The 27,790-nt window shown below is 35.3% G+C and overlaps 1 protein-coding gene across 6 annotated transcripts in view; it reads left to right on the plus strand.

Annotated features, from left to right (window-relative positions):
• Positions 1-226: 226 nt before the first annotated feature.
• LOC140155346 (1-phosphatidylinositol 4,5-bisphosphate phosphodiesterase delta-4-like) overlaps positions 227-27,790 on the plus strand; it is a 112,326-nt gene continuing 84,762 nt past the window's right edge. For 5 of the 6 annotated variants that reach the window (XM_072178152.1, XM_072178154.1, XM_072178153.1 and 2 more), the window contains exons 1-5: positions 227-482; positions 6,686-6,838; positions 8,283-8,517; positions 10,189-10,318; positions 21,587-21,711. In XM_072178152.1, the coding sequence (XP_072034253.1) occupies positions 464-482; positions 6,686-6,838; positions 8,283-8,517; positions 10,189-10,318; positions 21,587-21,711 (662 nt within the window). In that variant the 5' untranslated portion in view covers positions 227-463. The remainder of the gene's footprint in view (positions 483-6,685; positions 6,839-8,282; positions 8,518-10,188; positions 10,319-21,586; positions 21,712-27,790) is intronic. The other variant, XM_072178157.1, reaches the window with a different exon arrangement.

Genomic DNA, 27,790 nt, shown 5'->3' on the forward strand with positions numbered 1-27,790 from the left:
CGTTTATTGCGCTTATTATTGGTATTTGAAGACTTACTTGTCATTGTAAATCGCTGATTTAAAGTTGTATAGCAGCTCTGTGTAGTGTTGAAATGTTTTGTGGTAGTTAATACAACAAATACTTTGAAAAATGATGAGAAATTGCGAAGAATATTTCCACACAGATATCAACGTGCCTCACATGACAGCCGCATTATAATCCGGCATTCTGAATCCCCTTGAATGAATGTAAACACTGTGACAGGCAAGCCACTGCTACTCCACACACATGCTTCACAATTGTAACGGGAAACTTGTTTTCTTTTACCAGGATCTCATTCCATTAGTGTTTTATTATTTCAAGTAAGAAATTATAGACACAGAAGATCAGTGTAAGCACCGTTAATTGTTTTATTGCGGGACTCTGCAACTCAACTTTATACGGCGATAAGAAGGGGAAGAGCAGGTTGCTTCATCGCTGGCCATGGCGGGTCAAAGTCAAGGTACGTATTGGGTAATGCCGAGTAGTATTTGATATGGGTTCGCACAGTGTCAATGGACACGGGGCGTGTGCATGGGTAAATCATTCATTCATCACTGTCGTGCTACAGAATATTATTATCAGGAAGATGTTTTTATTCGTCTTCTCTGGTAAATACAAAAGTGGTATGGATGATATCATTCATTGTGTTTAGTACGATTTTATTGCATTGCGTGTCAAGGACAACTAAAAGGGTAACTCAGTGACATCATTAATTTTGGTAACAATGTAAATAGACAGGTGGTATACTATATTTTGGTCCCCCTCCACTCCAGTACTGCTATTTAGCCATTGCACTGATCAGGGCACCATAGGCAGGCCCATAGGCAGGATTTTTTTAGGGGGGTGGGGCCGGGGGGTGGGGAGGGTTGTGCTGATTTTGAAAACATGGACTATTTTTCAAGGGGGAACTTGCAATTTTGTGAAAAGCGGACTTTCTTCACCAAATTTGGACCTTTTTGACCAAAAAAGCTTTAAAATCTGATTTATTGGCCGGCTACACTCGCAAATGCTCGAATTTTGGGACTTTTTGTATACATTTGCAAAATTGGGGGCGCACCCCCCTGGCCCTGCACCCCCTTGGCTACGGCTTTGACCATAGGCCTTCAAAAAACTGCACATATTAGGGGCTATCATTTTCTTTGAAATGGGGGTCCCAAATATATTGGGGGGTCATAAATTTTTGGAAAGAAAAAAAGAGGGGTCATAAAATTTTTGAAGATCAAAATGTAGGGAGTCACAGTTATGCATAATTATTGCATGCATGTACAATTGCAACCCCATATTGCATGCCTAAAGTAACAATCTGGAGAGGCATAAATGATTTGACAACTTCCTTGACTCGGTAATGCCACATGTGTCTACACAAATTATGAATTGGGTAAAGAGTCTGACCCTCCCCCTGTCTCGAAATACAGAGACAAAATTTGTTTTCCTCATTTTGGCCCATTTTTTAGCAAATTTCACTTGCTTTGCAAGCATTTGTCCCAGCAAAGTAAATTTAGCAGCGTGTTAGCGATAAATACAATTTGGAAATCTTGTCCACCCCCCGTTGGCTCGGTAGCTCTGATTCTAATTGAAAATCCAAGTACACAGCCCCTACTCAGGTAATTGTGTGACTGCATTATATGACTGCACTGTATGACTGCAAAGGTGTGGGGGTGTGTGGGCATGAATGTTATACATTGGGGTGGGCAAGGATGGGTATCCCCCTCCTATTATTTGGCAAAATGACCCATCTTTTGTTTTTGTTGTCCCTTTGACAATTCAGGCCAAATGTCATGTCCCTCCCCCCACCACTTTTCAAGATCTTTTTGCACCACTGTGTGTGTGTGGGGGGGGGGGCTGTTTGTATGTTTTATTCATCATCTCCAGTCTTATAAACAAGTGTTATTTTCAAAGATAGAAATTATATCATTCAGCAGCTGGCCCTATTCCGAGGTTGCTCAGACTGATAACTCATTATTTGTCTGGAATGGATAAGGCTACAGGAACTGAGCTACGTACACCTGGCCTTAAACTATTCTAGGCTCTTATCACCTGTAGGCACTTTGGAAGTGTGCAATACACGTACCTGTACCCTATTTCCTTGTCGTCATTACCATCATCATCAGGGTCAGGCAGCACTAATCTGGGGTCCAGAACCCCCAAATTTCACAACTTGGACCAACAAAATTTAACATTGTATTATTCGTATACGTAATAAATGGAACCCATCCTGCCCCCAAATTTTTAGAGGCTTTATCGGGTTACCCCTGATCATCATATTGTCATCTGTTTATCCCATTGTAGTTGTCCTTTTTAGGTCATCGCAGTCACACACCTATATGTTCCGTTGAATTGTCAATTGAAAGGAACTAATTCAGGAATAATACTACCACACTTCCTCAATAGAGTCAGTGTCCATGTCCAAATCTGTTCTAAGTATTAGGATACATCAGGGCTGTAGCAAGGTTGAAAAATGTGGGGCGGCCATCACAAATGTGGGGCTGCCAAATTACAAATATATGCCCAAATTGAAATAATGATATAAAATCATAACAAATTTCTCAAAAAGCGCTTAAGGCCCTGGGAAACATATTTAACCTGTTAGATGTGATATTATTCTTGTAACTTAATTTTGGTTCCAGGATGGTGCATACTTTACTGTCAAGTTTTGTGCAGTGTGCTGTGTGCATGTATAAAAACATGTATGTATATAATAACTGTGCGACAATACACAACCATTTGACGTAAGGCAGTGAAAAAAGCCAGTGTTCCCCTACCGACCCAGATTTTGTTTTTTAGGGATTTTTTTTTAACTGTATGAAATTAAAACCAGCCATTTTTTTGGCCGAGCTGCCGAAGTGCATTGATTTTGGCTTTTTTTTTTTATTTTGGGCTTGAAGTTGCAAAATACTTTATGCCACTGAAAATAATATACAAAATAATTTTGAACCTCTTTACCCTCAAATCAGTAATAGTGATGAGTGACTTGATCCGATGATGTCATATAAAATAGGGGGAAATGAACCAGGGAAATGAGTCGCTCTTTAGTTAAAGTTCTTTTGAATTGCTTCATTTATGCTGAATATGACCTGTGAGTGAGATACAGGGTGTTCCTGAAGGAACTTTTTATTGGGAAACTGAATTTTTTGGGAAACCAAACATAACTAAATAAACTGATATGGTTGAGGAATAAATCGGCTACCCACATACTGAATTTTGATGATTACCACTGAGAACACTGTTCTCGAATAAAGAATTTTATAAAACTTCCTCATTTTCAAACCTTTCCTCTGATTCAAATATCAATCAGTGATATGTCATGCATTTATTACTAGCCACTTCACTTTTTAATTCTTTTGGTGACAACTTTCCATAGCTCGCCTCCCATACAATCAGATCAGGCGAACCCCTTATACAAAAACAACTACAAAGCAGCAAAGCCAACATGCTTAGAAGATAATGATATGTGTGCTGTTCAAGTTGTATTATTATTATTAATAATAATGATAATTCTTAAGGGGATGTTATGTAATTTCTTACTTTACAGGCCAAAACATCAATTGATAATATAAACAATAGTGCTGAAAGTGGGCAGCCTTGATGTACATCTTTCTCTGAAGGGAACAAATATGATACTACTTTGAACGATGCAACTTTCACTTCAATTCATTTCTTCTCCTTTCTTTCATACATGTACCTCTTTCATATTTGTAATCCTTGTCTTTCATTGTAAGTTTATTTTACTCTTCTTTCTTTCACTTCTAATTTGTCTTTTCTTTATCACTTTTGGTTTTCTTTCTTTTGTACATTCTTTGCTTCTTTCTTTCAACTATATTGTTTTTATATTTCTTACTTGCTTGTTTCTTGTTCCTGTTATTTCTATCCTTTCTCTCTTTTTCTATCCTAGTTTTGTATCTTTATTTGCTGGTTTTTATTCCTGCTCTTCTCTCCAGAACTTTTTTTGTTGTGTCTGTTGCTACCCTTTTCCTTTTCTTTTTTACTCAAATACTTTTTTCTGATGAAAGTGGTGAAGGATATTTTGAGAAAGAAAGGAGGTTATTGAATGACAGGAAAAATAATGTATTCCTCAGGGACTGCCTTATGAGGAGAGCAAGAGCAATCACTCTCTACTGTTCTCCTTAAATCTGATATAGGAGAGTGATTTTTAGCTCTCCTTAGCTGACCATTCTCTCCTTACATTCTATTGTAAATGCTCTCTGAACAGCTTTCCTTGAAGGCTCCAGAAGAGCTATTTAATGCTCTCCTGCATATTCCAAAAGACAGTCCCTGATTCCTGATTTGCTTTATCTTTGGCCTTGTATGGCTTTAACATTTTTTTTCAGTCTATGACAAATATTTACGTTAACTCAGCTGTTATTATTCCATTTATATTGTTCGTTTTACAATTGAACATTTTGAAAATCAGTTTGCCAATATCCCACATACCATACTTTGTTTGATCGCTCAAATGCATGTATCAATATTTTGTTATCATTCAGTTGTTTTGACAGTTGTTTCTGTGACATGACAATAGTTTATATTGAGACAGATGTGTATGAAGTATTTAAAGCAGCAAATTTGAAAAATGGATCATAATTTATGTTAGGCATGAGAGTGATTGATTATATAATTATGTCATATATCCCTCATTTTAAATTGTTGATTGCTTTATTGAAATCAAGTTAATTAGTGTCTAAATCCACAATCTAGGTACTGTCCAGAGTTGTATCATCTATAGGCTAAATTTGGTTGATTTTTAATTTTTAATAACTGATAAAAATTTAATTACTGTACTTTACAGTTATTCAGTTGGCTTAAATGCAAGGGAACTGATATTCTTTCTCCCATCTTTTGAAGGGAAATACCAATAAATCTAAATATTGTGTCACTTTGACATAACATAAGGATATTAGCTAAAGCAACAACTTTACTCCACTGAAGCCACTCAACTTGCTGCCCTAATCTTAACCCTAACACGCCTAGATACCACAAAATACCACAATGCATAAATCCCAGGTGATGCGATGATGCAATCACCCTAAGTGATATGCTTCGGGAATTGCTGGCTGGGCCAGCGCAACCCCTTTGGCTACCGGCCGGTGATTGTGTGCTTGGCATACGAAGGGTAAGGTTCGTATTCCGGGGGTACCAAGTCACTTCTTTGTTCATCGTCTCTATCATGTTAAGTGTTAGGGTTAATGTACATGTATAGCCCAATTTCACCCCATTTTAGCCAAATTTTGATAAATTTTCCAAAAGAAAATCAAACAAGTTATAAAAGTCTCTGCCAATTTGTTGGAAATTTTGTTTAAAATTTTATTTTTTGGTATTGCGTTAGGTCCATTTTTGTTGATGAAAAATTGGTATATGGATGGGTCCACTTCAAGATTTTCAGTGGCATCCACCTACCCAAACCAAACTTGTGCCCCCCCCCCCTCCCCCTCCCGAATTGGATGTCTAGGCACATAATATGTCTCTGTATCTAGAGAATGTGTCAGTAATGCTATTTTTAATAGGAAACACCTGCCAGGTATATAGTCATGTAGCATGATAGGCCTATTCAACGATGTGCATCCAATGTGACTATCTGTCAGATCAGGATGCCTTCTTGAATTACAAACTGTATGCACCCACAACAGAACAGTAGCATCATTGGCTTAAAGGCTCAATGTCATGGATGGTTGGTCCGATCATGGAATTAAGAGGAGACATCGGCCTCTTGCTTCCATGGTCTGATGCAATTAAGGCACTACATGATGATGTGTCATGATGTGCAATGTGCAAATTAGTCCCTATTCCAGAAAAATACATCACTAGGGGATTAAAAATATTATCCTGTTTTGTCAAATGAAACATACAAAAATCCTAATCCTTTTTAGTTTTAACTGGCAAAGAAAGAAAGTGAAATTTTTATATTTGGTCATTTTTTGGAAATACTGGCTAAAACATTCAGGGCACTTTTAGGGCATTTGTCGTATGCTATGACAACCAAGCCAAAAAGCCAAAAAGCCAAAAAGTACTAAGACTAATTTCAGGCTATGAATTGTAATTTTCTAATCTTTTTCTTAAATATTTCAGATTATAAAATAGCTCTTAGCCTATACTCAAGATTTTGAATGCTTAGAAATAATTGTAAGAAAACATGCAAAATTGCATGTTTTTGGCCCATTTTCCCTCAAATTGCAAAAATATTAAAATTTTGCTTTTGTTGCCAGCTAGAACTAAAGTAAAGGATTAGGATATTAGCTATTTTTCATCTGGCAAACAAGATAATATTTTTTTAATTCCTAAAAATTAGTGCTGTATTTTTCTGGAATCAGGATTAGTACAGGGATGTGCAGAAGACTTGTGTGCACCAGGCTTGACTTTGAGTCACAATTCATAAAACTTGTTTAGAGATGGGCTGTTCTTAAAATTTCCTGAAAAACTCTGCAAAACAAGCAATTCCAGAATTGGGTAAAATTTTGAACAAAAATAATTGAAAATTAGTATGTTTTTAGGTTTCTTTATCATCAAATTGAGTTATGTTTTTAGAATCCCAGCCGCATATCCTTCCCGATCCAAAACTATTTTCACTAACTTACAAGGCAGCTCTTTATTATGATAAATAATGCAAGATGTACATTTATAAAAAAGAGTAAGTTTTGTTTAATTTGTTTCTGTTTTTCTTATTTTCAGTTCAGGAAACCATTCATCAGCTACATGAAGGGACAGACTTCATGAAGATCATCGAGAAAAGCAGCAAGAAATACAATAGAAAATTTACACTGTCAAAAGATTTTCTGTACATCACATACTCCCCCTCCAAGAAACCGCCGTCCAAGGCCAGAAGTAAGTAAACCAAACATGACACAGGATGCAATGAACTTCTTGTGTTATCGTAATATAATGAAAAATGTTCAAAAGGGGTCTCGTCTACTTGCAGGAAAGTCAAAGTCTAAAATCATATCGAAAAGATTTTTAATGTTTTATCAAATATTTGAAAAGGTGCTTATTAGACACATAATTTGAATATTTTTATACATATTTCAAAGTGATTCATATCTAAGCCAACATTACAGCCTTAAATAATTATTTCTTGTTTGGGAAACTTTACATGTGATTATGTAGGAACAGGATAGCACATGAGTGTTATATCACAGACAGGATCTACAGCCAAAATAAACCTGAGGCATAAATATTGCTTTGATCATATTTATAGTTGGGCCAATACTACATGAAGGAATTTTACAATTACATTTAAAGAGGCATCTATAGAAAAGAGGAGATAAAGATTATTTGAGTAAAAATTTGTTGTATATTATGGGCAATTCCAAGCGCATCATTCCGCAATGCAAAGTTTGCATATGCAAATTGGGAAATAAGGGTGGTTTGGAAAAGTTTTTCCTACCTTAATCAGTCACTTACCAAAAATAGTTTCCATTATGTCTTTCATCTACATGTTTGACTGCTGCAATAAAAATTATGTAAACTTTGCATTGCGGAATGATGTGCTTGGAATTGCCTGTATATACTTCATCCACTGTGGTTAAAAGGTGAAAAATGTAAGATTGTGATGAGCGTATTAAGAGGCAAATAAAGAAAAGGGTATTATACTAAAATGCAGCAAACCTTTGACGAGCGCGACTACCGTGATGTTGCAAATTCGGCGCTAACAACGCGTACGGCGCACAGTTCATTCATAAATTTCCACTCGGCAACAACAGATCGCCTCAGCAGCCAATCAGAGACAAGTGCGTGCAACGCAGTAAATACGCGATGTATCCTTACAATACGCGCTCGTCAAAGGTTTACTGCATTTTACTATAGAATGGATTGCAATAATATTTACCAAATTCAGGCTTATATTTGTTAGAAAATGCTAGACCAGTGTTAACTATTAACAGTATAACTTACAGATTCACAACCAGTGGTTCATGAGACCAGAGCTCTTGGAAGGTAGAAAGTAGTGGTGAGGCGGCGTCCAGGGTCTGGGGTTGACCTCCAGCAGGGTTGCCTCATTTGGGGGACACGGGGATGAAGCCCCTGAAACTCACATTTTTGTGTATAACTTAAGTAACCATTCCAGGCATGATCATTTGTATAATTTTTGCCGCACCAGTTCTGATGGCCCTGCATGAGACGATACTATGATCAGCTCATAACGGGCAGGACACAAAACATCATGGATATAGCACAGCACCTATGGGAATTGCACTGTGCATATTACGTGACTGACCTAATTAATAGCCTAGTAAAATGATGTTTCTTTATTTTCATTTAATTCATTTTTCAGTATCGGTAGAAGATATAAGAGAAATACGTCAAGGACAGGAAACGGATGGATTCAAGAAATCCAAAGTTCGGAATAAATACCCCAAAGACAACAGTTTCTCACTGATAGTAGGTGCAGAGAGTCATAACATCAACCTGGTTGCACCCACTCCTGAAGCGGCGAAGAATTGGGTACAGGGGCTCAGATGGGCCAAAAAGAAAGCACAGAATATCGACGTCAGAGAAAAACAAGCTTTGTATCCTTTACTTTATAATGTACATTTTAACAGGAAGATTATCATTAACTTTTAGCAGCGGAGAGGTCGGACTCAGTGATATCATCAGAATCTGTGTGTGGAACCCTGCATGCACAATGAGGCTGAGCCCAAATGGTGTTATTTTCAATGGCGTAATTCCTAATGCCCCTGATTTTAGCACCAATATGCAGTAGCAGCACTTTGGGAGTTGGTGGCAAAATATTTTATGCCCCCCCCCGGTTTGCGCCTCCCACTTATAAGGCAAACCCTCCTAAATTACAAAAAATTCAACTTTTTCAGTCAATTTTGTGCAAAATTTGTTGATTCCCCCAAAAAAAAAATTCCTTGTGCCGCCACTGCCAATACACGGATCCTGGGCTTGTCCTGCGGAAGTAAATTTGTACCGAAATATCCTTCCAGTCCTGTGTATTGCATAACAAAGAAGATGGATTAAAACCTCTGAGCTGCATCTACGCCTTTTACCTTGCGGGAAGGATTTTCGGTACATCTGACATCCGACATCCGACATATAGGAACCCAAGATCCACTTTTTAAAATGACCATAAGACCTATGTTTATGAAATTCCTTAATTCTCTCACCGTGCATCAATATGATGATACTCACTCAGGTTTTCCAATCTGGCTCTACTCACAAGCTATAACCATGATAACATGCTATACTGAACTTTGTTAATATCACCATAACAGTATGTCTACTTAATTTAACTGTGTCTCTATAAAGTGCAGCCAAAAGCTTTAGTCAGTCGTTATCAGAATTGTTTTTTAATTGGTTAGAATAGGGACTATCTTGTCTGATTTCCTGCAGGATTTTATGCTATAAATATTAAAGTGCACCAGAATTGTGCACACGTTTAAACATGCAATGCCTTGCTATAGGTGAAAATGTTCTATATTTACAAGTACAGGGCTGAGCTTGGTTTGTTCTAGCTTTAAATAATTATATGCCTATGATGCCCTTTTCCCTAGAAATATTTGGTTTAATATTAAATTCCACTTTTATTCTCAGTTAGGTCTGACTGAAGGATTTGGAGGAAAAAATAATGGAAAACAATTGATTTTTCTGGAATTGTATTTCTGTGCCGGTAGATTAATTTGTCTTAAAAAGTGAATGACGATATAAAACGACAGCAAATTTGATGTCTGAATAATGAGTAAGTTAATTATTTGGGGGAAAATGGGCAAGACTTTAGAGTAGGATTATAATCATTAAGATATAGGCCTAAGGGTTAGGGGAAAGGATTATTGTTGAGGGTCAGTGACAACTATCCTAAAAAGTGTTCCCAATTTACATACGTTTCTTGAATCTTGACTAAATGTATATACGTTTCTTGAATCCAGACCAAAAAGTACATATGTTTCTTGAATCAAGACCGAAAATGTACATTTGTTTCTTGAATCAAGACCGAAAATGTACGTACAGTTGTAAGTTTCTTAAATCCAGACCAAAAAATGTACTTATGTTTCTTTTGATCCAGACCGAAACATGTATGTTTCTTGAATCCAGACCAAAAATGTACATTCGTTCCTTGAATCCAGACTGAAAATGTACATTCGTTCCTTGAATCCAGACTGAAAATGTACATTTTTCTTGAATCCAGGTAGAATCCCAAGTGCATTATAGTAATTTCCCTTAACAACCTGCAAACACAGGTGGATCAAAGAGACATTCCGCAAGGCAGACATTAATCAGGATGGTAAAGTGGATTTTGAAGAAACGGTGAAACTTCTCAGAAAAATGAACATGATCGTGGACAAGTCACATGCAAAAAAAGTATTTCAGGTAAGTTAACTTTGATGGGTTTGAGGGGCTTTAAGAGGCATTATCTGTTATTTTGGAGAATTTTTTTAAAATGTTTGCCACGGTCAAAAAATGGATTTCCTTTAAACTTTCATATTTGATGCACCTTGACCTGAAACAAACACACATGAAATAAATTTGGGAAAAATATCCCGTTGCCATGGTAACAGCCACATTTTCATTTTAGGCCTATTTTCACAATTTTTGCATTTTTCAGCAGTCAATTTGTCAAGTTTTGAAGCCAGTGTTACTAATATACACAATATATATATACTGGTTTTTTTATAAGGTATGAATAGGTCAAACCTTAGATGCTGCATTGAAAGTATAAAAATAATCACCAGATGTCAGGGTGGGTTATACCATTTATTTGAAATAGGGTGTTTTTCAATTTTTCAAAGTATGAAAATATACCAACTTTGTATAGCTCATAAACCATATGGTAGTGCTCCGATTTCAACATCGACCACAGTATGTTGAGATGATACATTAGTCTTATGAAAAAGTTACATTTGAGCTTGGGGAAAACACATCTGTATATACAGTGTTGCCAGACATTTTCCTTATTTTTGAAATTCAACACAAATCTCACCTTAAGTTAAATGATGTGAAAATGAAACATCATCCTTTCAAGGAACATTTATTAGAAAGAGAGTTTTTATTTATATCAAATTTGATCAGTTATAATGGTCAGTGTTGTTCTAAACCACATGGGTGGTGCCATAATTGGGGTTTTATTGTGATTTGTGGATATTTTCAACTTTTTAAAAGTTATAAAAATACCAAAATGCATTTCTATAATAAAGAAAGAAACATCGACCTCGTCATGTTGAGATGATACATTGGCCTTATGAAAAGTTATTTTCATCGGGGTAAAACATCAGTTTATACAGTGTTGCCAGATATTTTCCTATTTTTCAAAATTCAACACAAGTCTTGCCGTAAGTTAAAAGATATGAAAATGAAACTTCACCTTCATATGGAACATATCTTTTTAGAAAGAAAGTTAATTTCATATTCAATTTGATTATCTGGGATGGTCAGTGTTATTTCTAAGCCATATGGGTCTTAAAAATAGTACACACCTTTAAAATTATTGTGGAATGAACGCATAATTAAGGTTAAAAATTAACCTAAGAACACTTAGTATGTGAATTTAAATTTTAAATTTGAGTTCGGAAAATATTTCCTTCTATACAGTATTGCCAGATATTATCACATAATTCAAAATTCAACGTATGTTGAACTTTTTTCAGCTTTTTTTCAGCTTTTTCAGCTATTTTTCAGTCTTAAAAATGCAACAAACAAACAAACAAACAAACAAAAATACAATGGCATGCATTCCTAAAATAAAGATGTGAAAATGAAACATCGACCTCATCATGTTGAGATGACTACATCGGTCTTATGAAAAATTTACATTTGAGCTTGGGGAAAAACATCTGTTTATACAGTGTTGCCAGATATTTTCCCATTTTTTCAAAATTCAGCACTAGTTTCACCTTAGGTTGAAAATGAAAGTTTATTAGAAAGAAATTTACTTTCATATTAAATTTGATCAGTTGCATAAATGGTCAGTGTTGTTCCAAACCACATGGGTGTTGCCATAATTAGGGTTAAATAGCGAGATGTGGTTATTTTGAACTTTTGAAGTTTTAAAATACCAAAATACCATGGTATGCATTCCTTAAAAAATATGTGGAAGTGAAACATCAACTTCACCATGTTGAAATGATACATATCTGGTCTTATGAAAAGCTTGGGGAAAACATATGTTTATACAGTGTTGCCAGATATTTTCCTATTTTTTTGAAATTTAACACAAGTCTCACCTTAAAGTTAAATGATGCGAAAATGAAACTTCACCTTCACAAGGAAAGTTTATTAAAATGAAATTTACTTTCATATTAAATTTGATCAGTTGTTTAAATGGTCAGTGTTGTTCCAAACGACATGGGTGTTGCCATAATTAGGGTTTAATAGTGAGATGTCGATATTTTTATAAGTCATAAGGGTTCAAATAGCGACGTTTTCACATATTTTTGTGGACCTGAGAGCACATCAGACATTATATTGAAATTTGCGATATAATACAAATTTTATGGCAAATGATTAAAAATTGATATTTTTGAAATTTAACAGATCTCAAAAGTAAATTGTATAAATCTAGTGATATGTACTTAGCTGGAATGAAAAGCCGTCCATATGAAAATTTGACCTTTCGTATTGAAGATATAGATTTTTATACCAAAACACCTAAGGTCTTTTGGGGAAAAATCTATATCTTCACTATGAAAGGTCAACTTTTTCAATTAACATTAATTAATTGATTAGTGGTCGGCTTTTCATCCCAGCTACATACACTTTAAGTACACATCATTAAATTAACTGTAATATGTCAAAAAATAAAAAAATTCAATATGCATAATTTACCCTACAATTTTTGTTGTATCGCGAATTTTAAAAAAAATCAAAATTATTTTACATCAGAAGGACATTCCTCGTATTCAAAATGCAAATTGGTATGTCTGAAGTGCTCTCAGGTCCGACAAAAATACTGTGCAAAGGTGGGTGACCAACCCCTTAAAATACAACACAGAAAACATCAAACATGTATACTTTAAAATATACATAAAAGCCATAATGTTTTTACCAATATACACATACTAGCTAGGCTAAAATAAATTAAAATAACATAAGATTGTTACATTGCAAAAAGATGCATATAAGAGTAAGATAATGTTTAAATTACGCCTACCCCATATTATTAAAGCACGCATCCCAACTATACTTGCAAAAAAGATATGGGGAAGAAATGGGCAAAAAACTATATAGATCCAACAAATGTCTCGAAAGATATGAGAATAGTCAAAGACAATAACGCACAGAACCTTTTCACAGCCAGACAAATTAATGTCCAGTTACCTTTCCCGAGAGGAGCTCGCTGGAGAGTCGAAAGTATGAAGAAGAAATGACCATTGAAATGTTGCATGATATTGTTGCTAATTCTCTGTCATTCAAGCATCCCCTGCTCATTGATGACATGAATTTGTATGAGCTTGTAAAAAGGAAGCAACTAAAATTAAGCTTTCAAGACTGAAGGAGATTTATATGAACACTTTTGCAGATACTTGCAGGGTTAAAGCAAAATAAAAAATCACCAAATGTTGATAAAAGTTGTTTGAGGAAATATCCGTTTCAAGTAGAAAAAGAGGACTACTGGGCACAGTATACCTATGACATGACCCCGGATCCCGAGGGGGTTCTCCCTGGTTAAAGGTATACGGGGATGTGCCACGGTTTTGGGGGTACCTTAGCAATGTTGGTATGTCGATTGGTAGGTTTGCAGTGGAGACAATACACCAAAGTGCGCATAAAAGCGCCAAATTAGGACAAATGTGTGTGCTTTTTTGTGAAAAATTGGAATACTATAGCTGTAACTTTAATAAGGTGTCGTTTTAAAATTGAAAATGTATCCACATTTCACTATTAACTCCATTTATAGTGGCATCATCCATGTGGTTTATTCATGGCAGCGATTTAAACAATATAAATCCTAAAGTGAGACATATAACGTTGAATTTTGAATATATGTGATAATAACTGGCAATACTGTATAGAAGGAAATATTTTCCGAACTCAAATTAAAATTTAAATTCACATGCTAAGTGTTCTTAGGGTAATTTTTAACCTTAATATTTCGTTCATTCCACAATAATTTTAAGGATGTGTACTATTTTTAAGACTTGTAAAAAGCTGGAAATATCTAAATTGTCATATTAAACGCCAGCTATGGCAACACCCATATGGCTTAGAAATAACACTGACCATCCCAGATGATCAAATTGAATATGAAATTAACTTTCTTTCTAAAAAGATATGTTCCGTATGAAGGTGAAGTTTCATTTTCATATCTTTTAACTTAGGGCGAGACTTGTGTTGAATTTTGAAAAATAGGAAAATATCTGGCAACACTGTATAAACTGATGTTTTACTCCCCCCCCCCCCCCCTCCAAAAAAATTTTTCATAAGGCCAATGTATCATCTCAACATGACGAGGTCGATGTTTCTTTCTTTATTATAAAAATGCAATTTGGTATTTTTATGACTTGTAAAAAGTTGAAAATATCCACACCTCACAATTAAACCCCAATTATGGCAACACCCATGTGGCAACACTGTATAAACTGATGTCTTACCCCCCCCCAGATCAAAATAACTTTTTCATAAGGCCAATATATCATCTCAACATGACGAGGTCGATGTTTCTTTCTTTATTATAGAAATGCATTTTGGTATTTTTATGACTTGTAAAAAGTTGAAAATATCCACAAATCACAATTAAACCCCAATTATGGCAACACCCATGTGGTTTAGAACAACACTGACCATTATAACTGATCAAATTTGATATGAATAAAAACTCTCTTTCTTATAAATGTTCCTTGAAAGGATGATGTTTAATTTTCACATCATTTAACTTAAGGTGAGATTTGTGTTGAATTTCGAAAAATAGGAAAATGTCTGGCAACACTGTATATACAGATGTGTTTTCCCCAAGCTCAAATGTAACTTTTTCATAAGACCAATGTATCATCTCAACATGCTGTGGTCGATGTTGAAATCGGAACACTACCATATGGTTTATGAGCTATACAAAGTTGGTATATTTTCATACTTCAAAAAAATTGAAAAACACCCCTATTTCAAATAAATGGTATAACCCACCCTGACATCTGGTGATTATTTTTATACTTTCATTGCGGCATCTAAGGTTTGACCTATTCATACCTTATAAAGAAAAAATCATATTTATATTGTGTATATTAGTAACACTGGCTTCAAAACTTGACAATTTGACTGCTGAAAAATGCAAAAATTGTGAAAATAGACCTAAAATTGAAATTTGCCTGTTACCATGGCAACGGGATATTTCCCCAAATTTATCCCATGTGTGTTAGTTTGAGGTCAAGGTCCATCAAATATGAAAGTATAAAGAAAATCTATTTTTGACCGTGGCAATTATATTCTCAAAAATAACAGATAGTTCCTCTTAATGAGTTATAATTATACTGCTCCAAAAAGTATCCTTACACTTGGAAAATAATCAGAATTTCAAAACTGAACCATATTGGGGTAAATATGTTTTTTTAATAGATGCACTATTTAATCCGGCACATTATGACACCTCATTGAATCCAATGTGACTTCAAGAAGCAAAGTTACAAGCATTTGATTAGACGAAGGTCCAGTTTTAAAAGTGACAAACTGGTCTATTAAAAACTCTACGGATTAGACATCTGGTTTGAGAGTGGTAAATGGCTAATTTATGCGTCAAAAGAAAACTGAAACAAAAGAGCTAACAAATAAAATGGAAGAAATGAAAAGTACAGAGAAGTAAAAACTGAAATAAATACTGCTTTAAATAAAGCTTCATTGAAGAAACTGTGTTGTCTCTTTGTTGCGCTTGTCGGAATCTTTTTGCGCCTTGTATTATATTATAGGCCAGTGTGTCACTTTTAAAACTATTCAATTGAATACCTGAGTGGAAGAAGGTCCCAACTCCAATTTTTTACAAAAATGAGTTTGACCCAGCATTTTATTGCCAGCAGACTGTTCTTCCTTGTGTATGAAAGATGACCCAAAATCCACTCTCTAAATAATCTTCCATGTACATTTAATCATGAGTTTTTATGGAAGAAAGGCCCAACTCCATGGAGTTGGGCCCTTCTTCCACAAATATTGGGTTAAAGAGGAATTTTGTTCAACCATGAAATCTGCTTTTCACTACAATACACTTTCTTGCTAACATATTACATGCTTCTACTTGTGCAAATAATGAATAATAATCAAATTTCTGTGGCTATTTATAACAAATCTGCTCACGGAACTGGCACTTGCAGTATATTAGTGGAAGAAGGGCCCAACTCCAGCTCAGTATTAAGACCTGTACCGTTGCCATGGAAACATCATATACAATTTTGAATGTATGTAATATTGTATCTTCCTGTATTAAAGGTCCCCTGAAGATGAAAACATTCTGTCTATAAAACTTTTCCAAATATTAAGTTTTTTCTTAATATCTCAAAAACAGTTTTGATGGAGTTGGGCCCTTCTTCCACTCAGGTATTCAATTGCTTGTAACTTTACTTTTTGAGATCACATTGGATTCAATGTGGTGTCATAATGTGCAGGATTAGATAATGCATCCATTACAAAAACAAATTTACCCCAATATGATTCAGTTTTGAAATTGTGATGATCAAAGTGTAAGAATACATTTTTGGCGCAGTATATTATCGAGACTTGCACGTATGATTGTTTTGTATGGGTGCAGAATTTCCAAAATGTAAAGTACAACGATCTTTTGTAATAATTGCAATGTATAAATCTCACTTTTTTAATTTTTTTTTTTTTGGACCTCAAATTTTAATTTGGTTAGTTGTCACTTTCAAGCTCCCATTACAGGTAAAAATTATTGTCAAATCTACACCCATCTTACAATTTAAATTCCAGTGAAATTCCAAAGTTTGACATTTATCTTATTTTGATATACATGATGCACACACAAAGTGATCAGTCATTTGTACACAAATATGAATGAAAGAAGTCGGATATGATTGAACGCCCAGTTACCGTACATACATTGCATTGAATACATTACATTCACATAAAACCTAATAAGGGTGACTCATTTTCTATATTTATTGGTACCTGGAATTTACCTAAGTGTTTAATACTTTAAGTGGCTCTACATTGTGCCTGTCACAACTATTAAGCCCACTCATGAAATCAAATGCACTACACTCAGGTTATTTTGTTTTGTAAAAAAGAATTGTATTTCATTTATTTTCAATTCTAAATTTATTAAAAGCAGGGGTCCCCGTTCAGAATGGGATGGCGAGTGGTCTGATTTTCACGAAAGTTGGTCACATTCCAAAAAATATCGGGAAACAAATGATGGGTGCACACCAATAAATGCTTCCTCATTTCCTGGAAAAATATTGTTTACGTGACTTGAGAGCATCTTCTCTCTTTAAATTTACACTCTCTGCAAGTTGAAGGTCAGGTGAAGATGGCCAGAACAGAGAAAACGTGCAGAGTCCAGTGCCTTTACGCAGATAATTGCTGACTAGATCACCCTATATAGCCCATACAGCTTATGCTAGCTGAAAGATTAGTGCTCCTGAAATACAACACACTTTGAAAGCTATTCTTTTTTCATAGACAATCTAAATTATCTAATACACAGACCTTAATGAGGATTTAACATGAATCAGGGCCTTGTTTTCAAGCCTTCCTTAATGTCTTACCACAAGCAACATGTAACTTTTTCATTTTTTCGAAACACTGAATTTTGCCTCGAGGGTACAGGAGATTCCTCTTTAGTGGTGTGCACTCTGATAAGTCACATTCCAAACGACATTGGAACCTCTGATGGGTCACATTCCATAAAACATTGGGACCTCTGATGGGTCACATTCCAAAAAAACATTGAAAATCTCTGGATTTAATGCATGCCTGATTTTGTAAAGAGAATGTTCTAATTGAGTTCAATATGAAAGTGAATGTAGCCCAGTGGTATGTTATATAAAGTTAAGGATTACAAACTGTTTCATTTTTAAAGTTCAGGCATCTACAATGTAATTATAGCAGTTCATGTGGCAGCTTAGTAGTTCTAAAATATTCACCCTGTTCCAGATCTCTTTTTGTAATATGTTCATGATGATATCACATTGTATGGGGACATTCAATATTTACACCAGGAGAGTGGGAGTTATGACAAACAATTACAGATTTCCTCCTTGTTTTCCCCTGTTTCTCCATTTAAAACTTAACATTCCCCCATCATGGTTAACCCCCTGAGCACTACCTGCTGATCTAACATCGCCTCTGATTGGTTAATTACATGATACCATTACTTAAATCACCAATCAGAATGGAGCTTTGCAAATATTTCGCCCCAATGTGTGTGCGTGGTGAAATTATTATAACAATGCTGACGATTGGTCCAATTGATAATGAAAACTTCTTTTTGGCCAATCGGTAGGTAGTTCTCATGGGGTTAAAGTAAAAAATTCAGATTCTCCCTCAAGACCCTCAAGACCCCCAAAACTTCAGATTCCCCCTCCCCCCAAAAAAAACCCCACTCCACCTGGCGTAAATATTAAAGGGTCCCTAAACCAAAAGGATTTTTTTGGAATGTGTTGATGTTTATGAGAAACTCATAAATAATATGAATTTCAAATTTTGATGAGTTTTTCAGTGCCATCAGGGCAATATAATGCCTGAGCCACCATGCATTAAACAAAGCTATCTATTGCAGCTGTGTGTCCCGGCTGTGTGTTGTTCTAAATAGTGATTACCAAATTTTTATGGAGTGTGAGAGGCCCATGATGAGAGGGGGTTTCGTAGGATGAAGCCATTGGGCGATGGGCTTATATTTTGTGACTTTTGCTTACCAAATTCCGAAGGGGGTCTTGATTTTGGATTGACTCAAGGGTGTGGTGCTTGGATTCGGAAAACATACCCCAAAAATTTACCAAATGTCACAAAAAAGAGACCCATAAATATACATACTAGTAATTGTATTGATTATTTCTGTTCAAAATGATAGTAAATTTTCCCAATTCTGGAAATATTTTGCAAATTTTACTAAAAAACTATGAATCTGTACTTTTTTCTTATTTATTGAGAACAAGTTTTCTTAAAAAATAACTCAAAGTTATATACCAAAATGCCTGAAATGCACTCCAAAACTCCATACCTACCTTTAAACTTAAAGCCCCCTCCCTGGGATAATTTCATTGGAAATCATGTTATGACAGAGAGCTTTTCAAAAGAATTAGGTCTATATGGCTATAAAATAGTTGACTTGCCTTTAAGGTGCCAAAACCTGGGTCAGTTGGTCGATATTAACAATTTAACGAAAGAAACACAGAAATTGAGTCAGAATTTGTGAGTAATTGATGATTTTATGCGTTTATACCGCAGTTAAACATAAATAAACACATATTTTCAAGCAAAATTTGTTTGGGGGTCAGTCGATGAGGGCAAGTCAACTTTTTTTTTTTAGCCTAATACTAAATAAACACAAGCTGTAAGTCATAAGTCTTATCAGCAAATTACAGTTGTGGACATTTTGTACAGGTGTCTGTATGACTGTACAGCTCAACTGATCATACTTTTCCTACATTCGACCTTGCATGATTTTTGAGTTGACACAGTCATGAAAATAACTATAGATACTTGACAGACCATTAGTAGCCCAGTTCTGAACCTTTTCATTGATCATTCATAACAATAGGTATCTGATGGATCAGTGAAGATAAGAAGGGATTATAATATATCCCTAACCTTGATATTATAGTACATCTCGAGGAAAAAGTGCAATGGACATGTTTTCATTTTATGTTTCAAATATCCCGTGCATGAAAATTGAGTATTTAACCCAAAATGGAAAATGGAACAATTTATTGGAAATCTGTTTTAACAGATTTTTTTGACATCTTTTACTGCACTGTATTATACCTAAATTAAGAAATTTGATAAATATTCAAAGAAAATATAGGTCATCCAAAAATGTTGATTTTTACACATTTTGGGGCAAAAAAGGAAAAATAAGCAAAAATATCAAAATCTGTTTTAACAGCTTCATTCATCAAGTCATAACAAACGGCCTGCATGCTTAATTTCTAATAAAATATTGAAATTGTGAAAAATATAGGTATTTATTGATTTTCATGTTTTTTCTTGCAAATATGCTAATAATATGCAAATTATGAAATTGCAAAATAAAGTTTCTACATAGCATACATTTTTCAAGTGTGATGTTCAAAATGACAGACATCAAAAAGAGATTCGATGAAATGTAAAGGTGTAGTAACAATTTTGGCATGGACTGTCTGGTTAGGCAAAGTACGGTAAGTTGAGCTGTACTCCTGCTGAAATGATTGGATATTGTTAACAGAATGGTATTAGTTTTGACACACTTGGATATTTTCACTTATCAACAACTGAATGTCAAACTGACTTTAATTAGAGTTAATATTACATGTCAGTACAGTTTCAAGAAATCTGTACACATATTTTTGTATTGTTTGTATTGCTGTTGCTTTTAATGTTTGAAAAAGCACCAACTGTTCATCTGTGTCAATAGTATGGCAAGAGGCACTGAACCAGATCCCTTTGGACCTTTGTGTTGTTTGACAACAGTACTGTAGTCTATATTTGGAAGGTTATAATACAGGAAGGTTATAATACAATACATGTGTAAAAAATATAAAAAAATATAGGGAATTTCCAAAATTTGGGTCCATATTGTTTTGTACAGTAAAACGTTATTCTGATTTTGAAAAAAAGGGGTTGGTTGGTTCAGAACAGACATTTTTTTTTGGTTTTCAAATGTTATGGGATGGATTTCAGTTCATGTATTGAATTTAATGCTAGGGTTCCTTTTTTGGGCTATTCCAGCTGAAATACATACACCCCTATGGCAGACATATCCTTTTCTTCCACACAGGGAGTGGTGAATTTCTAATGGGGCTACCTGAATGGGTGACTTCTTTTAAAAGTCTATATCCCTTGTGTGCGGTGTATGGATTTCAACTGTAATAGCCCAACGTATCTACTTGTCACACGACCTGTTCACATCTATTAATGATTAGAAAAATACTTACTACAAGTTAGAGAGAGTTTGAATACAGGAAACTAAACAACTACCTGTAATTTGTCTTTTTGGTAATGAGCCTCTCCAGGCTTGTACTACATGCATACAGTATGTATAAACGGGTGGTTTCAATTAATTTTACTATCTTTGACTTACATTGCACTTTTTGCACCTTTTTATATATATACATGTATATCATAACTTAAATTAAAGACAAATCTATCCCACATCTTCCTATCAGTCTTCATCATTTTTCAACTCCTCCTCTTCCCTCCTCCTCCTCTTCCTGCTCTTCCTCTTCCTTCTCTTCAGGGGTGTAGCAAGTGGGTGGACAGGAGCCCCAAAATAAATTTGAAATAAGTTGGGAAAGAGAAAGAAAGAAAAAAAGGGGTCTGCACTGCTCCTTGTCCCTGGCTCCCAAGGCTCTAGCTACGCCCTGCTCCTCTTCCTACTCATCTTCGTCTCCTGTTCCATGACCCAGTAAAGGATGATGGCCTCACCACTACCATGTGCTTTCCTTATCCTGATTGCATCTAAAAACACACAAATGTACTTATTTTTCTTTGTGTCTATTATTACAGACTGCAGATAGAACCAATGCAAGTAGTGGTGACAAATCAAGCGACAATGTTCTTGATGAAAATGAATTTGTGGAATTCTATCGCACAATTACAGAGAGGAGTGAACTGAGGGACCTGTTTAAAAGGTAACTTACATATTTTATCTTGTTTATTTAAGTCAGTTTAGCTTTGTAAATATGAAAGGTACATTTATGTGTGGTTGTGCATATTCAAGTTCTTGTAGACACATGATGTTATGTTAGAAATGCAAAATGGTGGAGGTGGTGGCCAAGCAAGGATGCTGGAATGGTAAATAACTGTAGTAGCATAAAATTCCCCTGGACATGGAATTTTCTGCATATGTTACATGATCAAGGGCAATGAGTCGGATGTCGCTAATATTGTTTTGGAGATATTGGCAAAAACAGTGTTCAAATTCTTTTGTTTTATATTTGTTTTCTGCCATTGATAAATTGCTCATTACTCGGTAACCAGATGTCCGATTTTGATGGGGTTTGCATCAAAATGTAGCATTCGTAAACTGCCAGAATATGATCTAAAAAAACTTCCAATTGAAAATTGCCGACATGTGACTCATTCCCCTTGATTATGTCACATATATTATATTGTCTTGGTATACCCATACAAAATATTGAGGGAGCTGGTTACGATGGTTATTTCTAGACGTAGGAAAATTAGGGTTCTGCTCCTATACAAAGTTGTGTCCCTGAATGTAAAGGTAAAGGAGTCAAACCTGTATTTTACAGGACGGAGTGCCCATGTCTCTTTCGTTAGCGAATATGCTGGACTCCACCGTGAAATGTTGCTATGGGGTGATCTCCACACCTCCTCTACAGCGAGTCTGTTACCTTCCCAGCATTTAAGAATGCCAGTACCCATTTTATACCTGGGTGGAGAAGAGTAATCGAGATAAAAGTACCTTACTCAAGGGCACAACACGATGGCATCGCCAGGGCTCAAACCCGCAACCTTGTGTCCCTGAATGATGTTTTAGCATAATATTAATTTTAAAATGGATTAACATAGTGTAACATGGGTCATAGTGATCAGCTTGTTTCCATTAAGTGTGTTGAGTCCACTGGGTTTGGTGTATCACATTATAAATCACCTTGTAGAATCTTTGAAGAAAGCTGTTTCTAAAGTTGAACAAAAATATTTCACGACACTTAATTACATTTAATGTAGTTCCTAGATTTCCTTAACTATCGCTTTAATGGATAATGAATGAAAAAATAAGAAGCTTTAGGAAACATTCTATAGTGCATATGCGTGTAATGAAAAGTGCTCCATCTTTTGAAAAAGGTAATGGGAAAGAAGAAATTCAAACATATGTGGGGTCAATTTGCTTTCTATCAAAGTAAAAGGTGCATGTAAAGTTAGGGAACAAACAAACAAATAAATGCAAAACTAATTCAGGAGGGATTAAACAAAATATTAATATTGGTGTTATTTTGGTTATTCCTTCATGTAATTTTACTCGAAATTAGGGTTAGGGTTAGAGTTAGGACTAGTTTAGGGTTAGGATTAGGGTTAGGGTTAGGATTAGGGTTATGATTAGGATTAGGCTTAGGGTTAGGATTAGGGTTAGAGTTAGGATTAGATTACACGAAATAATTACATGAAGGATCGACCGTTATTTTGATCCACTTTTGGTGACATTACAGTTGGGAAACAAGTCACTAGTATGACAGTTACATTTATATAGTTTCATCAATCTTTCAGTTTGTTCCCTTAAACATGAAGTTATATTGTTATTGTACAACATTAGCTATGTAATATGTAATCCCAGTCACATTCAGGTGAAGATTCTTCACCTACATGTACATGTACCCCATGTCTTATAGGCTAGGTCCATTACACTTTGCATGACAAGTAAAAGTTTGCTCAAATTTATTCACATACTAATAATGAATGATATCTCTTGCCCAAAAACCAATGTTCAAAAGTATGTAGAAAATATATAGAAAATTGTACCGTTATGTAACTCCCGCTATCCAAATTTGGTTATTGGCCTGAGCTTACAATCCTTGCGGGATCATGATCAAATCCCACTATATTTGAGTGCCTGTATGCTTGTACCTTGTCTCCTTGCAATGGCGTTATTACAAAGGATTTTGCCCGCACATATCTAATGAATAAGTGGCATATTTGAGCTAGACTGAAGCTGTAGTTATCTAAAAAGCTTTCAGAAAAAATATGTATGACTTAAGTTTTGAATTCATCAGAGAACTTCAAGCACTTTAGAAAATTGGAAGTATTTGACTAGAGATCATACATGTAGACACAATCATCATGATCATACATGATGTGGCTTGCATTAGGCTAATTGTCCCCACTGAATAAGTTCAGATCAGATTTGCAATTATAAAATAACTTTGCGTAGTGTTATGTTGTTATCATAGATATAAAACCAGAGAACCAGGACTCGACCGCCATCTTGATACACGTATATATGGGGCAAAAATTGGGAGGTATTCGTATTTTGTGTGATTTTTTTTACATCCCTGAGATGATGCATGCAGCAAAGTTCAAAGGTTATTTGCGCATGGTATATACATGTAGGGAAAAAATGCAAACTACCGCCACCGCTTCCGCAACAATGGATACAACACAACTGCTCAGTGTCAGAAGTGGGTAAGTTCAATAGCTGCCCTGTGAACATTGGGCAATTTACACACCGTGTATTGTACTCATCTAACAGGGCAGCTACACATGGCAGCTATTACACTTACCCATTTCTTTCACTGAGCAGTCAAACAGTTGATTTATACTGATATCTAACCTATCACGACATTAACTTGTCGTTGCCTACTCCTTATTTTAACAGATTCATCAGTAAATCCCTTGCTTGCTAACCCAACCTGATAATTGCAAACTGTTACAAGAATACAGTTCCATCTTCACAAGTCAAAGTACAGCATTTACAAGTAAACTACGAAACAGAATCATTCTTAAGTTTCTTTTTAGGAGAAAAGTGATGTTTTTGTGCTAAAAAGTCAAAATACAATATCTACAGGTATTGGCGACAAAAAAAGAAGAAGCCTATTCTATGAGGGCAACCGACCCAGAATTTGAGCTTTGGAGAAATTCTAAAAAACTTTTTTGCTAAAATCATGTAAAATCAGCCGTTTTGGGGGCCATATTAATTTTGGCTTAAAATATGTTTGCAAAAAATCTTTTGGTGAAATCTTAGGGTAAATATAGCCTCTAGGAAAAAACCCAAAAAACTACCTGACCGACCGACCGACCCGACTTGAAAGGCCAGTCCGCCCGAGGGTGGTTTTTTTTGTCGCCTAAGCAACATAACAGATAATGTGTTTATTTTTAATGTTATTTAATCAATCTATTTTTCAAATAAGAAGGAAGGCAGTATCTGATAATAATTCGCTAAGGAGATACTGCAATTTGGCTTGGGCAGTTACTTTTTCCTCGGGTAGAGGAAATGACTATGTAATGAAGTGTTGATGAATAGGATAGGACATCAGGATGCTAAAGGGAGTATCCCATCATGCATTGCAGTCTATCTGCTTGCTCCATAGCAAATGTATACAAAATATAAACAAGAGCCGCTTAGATATTGAGAGCTATGGATAGTTTCACAATACTTTAGAGATCATATATTTTCAAACAAAAGTCTAAGCTCCCCTGATATAAGCAAGTAATTGAAAGTTGAAGTGAGGGATTTTGTATACACTTTCTATGGCATGTGCAGTTCTACTATGGTACTGCAGAGCATGATGGGATACACTTATCAGCTGCTGTGGGATAGGACATCAGGATGCCAGGTTGCTAGCTTGTGCATTAACACACTATAAAGGCTTCTTGCATATACATTAGCTACTTTATGGGCAACAAGATTGCCAACGTTTTCATTCATGTCATTAATTAGGTCTTTGAAGGACTTTGTTTGCTCACTTGTGAAGCAGTGTTGTTGGACGCAAGTGTTTATAAATGGTGTATACCCTGACCTACAGAAAGGCGATATCACACTAGTAGTTGCAGCATGCGATTTAGATATTGCTAGTAATCAAATGCTTGTAGAATTGTCTCAGTCGCCACCAGCATCAAGTCATGGCTAGCGACATAGCGACAAAGTTGTCCTCAAGTCAACTGCTTGCAATTTAACGCTAGTGACTTATCATGCTTATCGACCAGATATAGGCAATCGCTATTCTGATAAGCGATTTAAATTATGTTAACTACAAAAAAATGCTACAAAATACTACAAAAAAACTACGCTATTATACTACTATTATTACTATGATATGCCCTTAAGAAGTAAAGTGTACATTACAATCAATTGCACAAATGTAAAATATTTCTATTCACAAGTTATATTACATGAGACACTGGCAGATTTCAGAGTAAGTTAAACACAATTGTGTTAGTAAAACTACTAATTAGATGACTCAATTGCAAGGCTATTAGGATTTTTCTTGCAAAGTTACTGAATAATTTATTTAATTTAATTATCTCTTTGATTCTCCCACTCATATTAAATGGAAAGGATTAACTTTGGAGCCACAAGCTATTGCACATAGTGTACATGTATGTGTGAATGTGCTTCAGAAAAATACGCATAAGACGGCGAAAAAAAACAGCCCTGTTTTACGGGCCCGACCAACCCAGATTTTGCGGTTTGGGGAGATTTTTGTTTTACTTATAAAATCAGCTGTTTTGGGCCAAAATTTATTTAAATTTGATTGAAAATTTTCAAAGTATGTTTACAAAAAAAATCATCAAATGTTTGCCAAATTTTCAAGCTTTTGGTGATATTTATTGGTCAATTTAGCCTCCAGAAAAAAATCCTGACTGGCCTACCCTACTTGGAAAAGTCCATCCGCCTGTAAAACAAGGTGATTTTTTTTGTTAAATATGTCTGTAATAATTTCTTTTATTATGTAATCTGTTGATGCCACACAGGATAATCGAACTAGTAATTGTTACAACCGCATCCTTGTTAAAACAAAGGTCAAAATCAACTACTGTATATCCTAAAGTGGTTCCGGTGATATCACCTGTATTTTGATTCATGATTTTCATGACGGTACATACAAATTCCTTGAAAATGTAGTACCACTCATACTGATGTAAGATAGGAAAATCCACGCTAGACACCAAAAAATTTCCAAAAATTCATCAAAATTTGAACAAATTTGAAGAAAAATAATGAAAAAATGGTAAGAGATTATCAGAAAAATTCCCCAAATAGGGGGTCTTTTGGTGACAGGAAAACAAAAGAGGAGTCATTGGGTGAGAGGAATTGGCAAAACAAAAAGGGGGTCATTGGGTGAGAGGAGTGAAAAATCGGGGTCAATGTGGCCGCACATCCCCATCACCCATTTTTAGTGAGTGCCCCCCGGCCCGCAATTAGCAACATTAGACTCATTCCATTTGATTGTGTCACATATTGCACGCTTAGAAATCACGAGCCACACACAATTACAGGCATAGCAAGAAGGAAGTTTAATATCAAAATCGCAGTTTTGATGAGGGGAAAAGCAGAGATAATGGTGACTGATACTGCCAGTCAGAACATTATATTTAAGATGCAATATTTTGCTGATTGTACTCCTTGACTTCAGAAGTATTTTTATAAGATTTTCCCCCATTACATGCATTAGTCCCAGGGCATTAGTTTCTTATACATGTAATAACACATACTAATGGTTTCCTCTAGGAAGAACAAATAGTCCGCTTTAATAGTCTCGGTTTATTCTTTGATTTATTTTGGAAATGCAGTTACCGGAAAAGATACTGATGGAAGACTGTGACTAAGACAGGTTGTGCTTGCACGACAATAAGTCAATCAGTAACCTTCTCTGCAGATTACAAGTAGTTTAATGTACCTGTTCCCTTGGTAACATACTATGGTACATTATTGTATCGTTTATGTACCAAATGACCCGTTGGGATGTGGTAGCAATAAAAACATAGAGAGATAGTAAGATTGCATGCTTCATTTAACTGATGAAAAGTGAGGTGAGGTACCTTGTAGAATTATGTCACTGTGATTATCTGTATACATGGTGTTTTAGCTGTAATTCCCATCCTGGGATGTGGTTTTTTGGTAAATTAGAAATAACAAATGTCACATTTTATTGGTTTGTCTGCAAAGTATTAAACACATCAGGATAATGTATAATTTTGCAAGATACATATGCTTTAAGGCGATTTAATACCCCCATTTTCATCAGTACCCAT

The sequence above is a fragment of the Amphiura filiformis genome, chromosome 6, assembly GCF_039555335.1.
Source record: "Amphiura filiformis chromosome 6, Afil_fr2py, whole genome shotgun sequence".
Lineage (NCBI taxonomy): Eukaryota > Metazoa > Echinodermata > Ophiuroidea > Amphilepidida > Amphiuridae > Amphiura > Amphiura filiformis.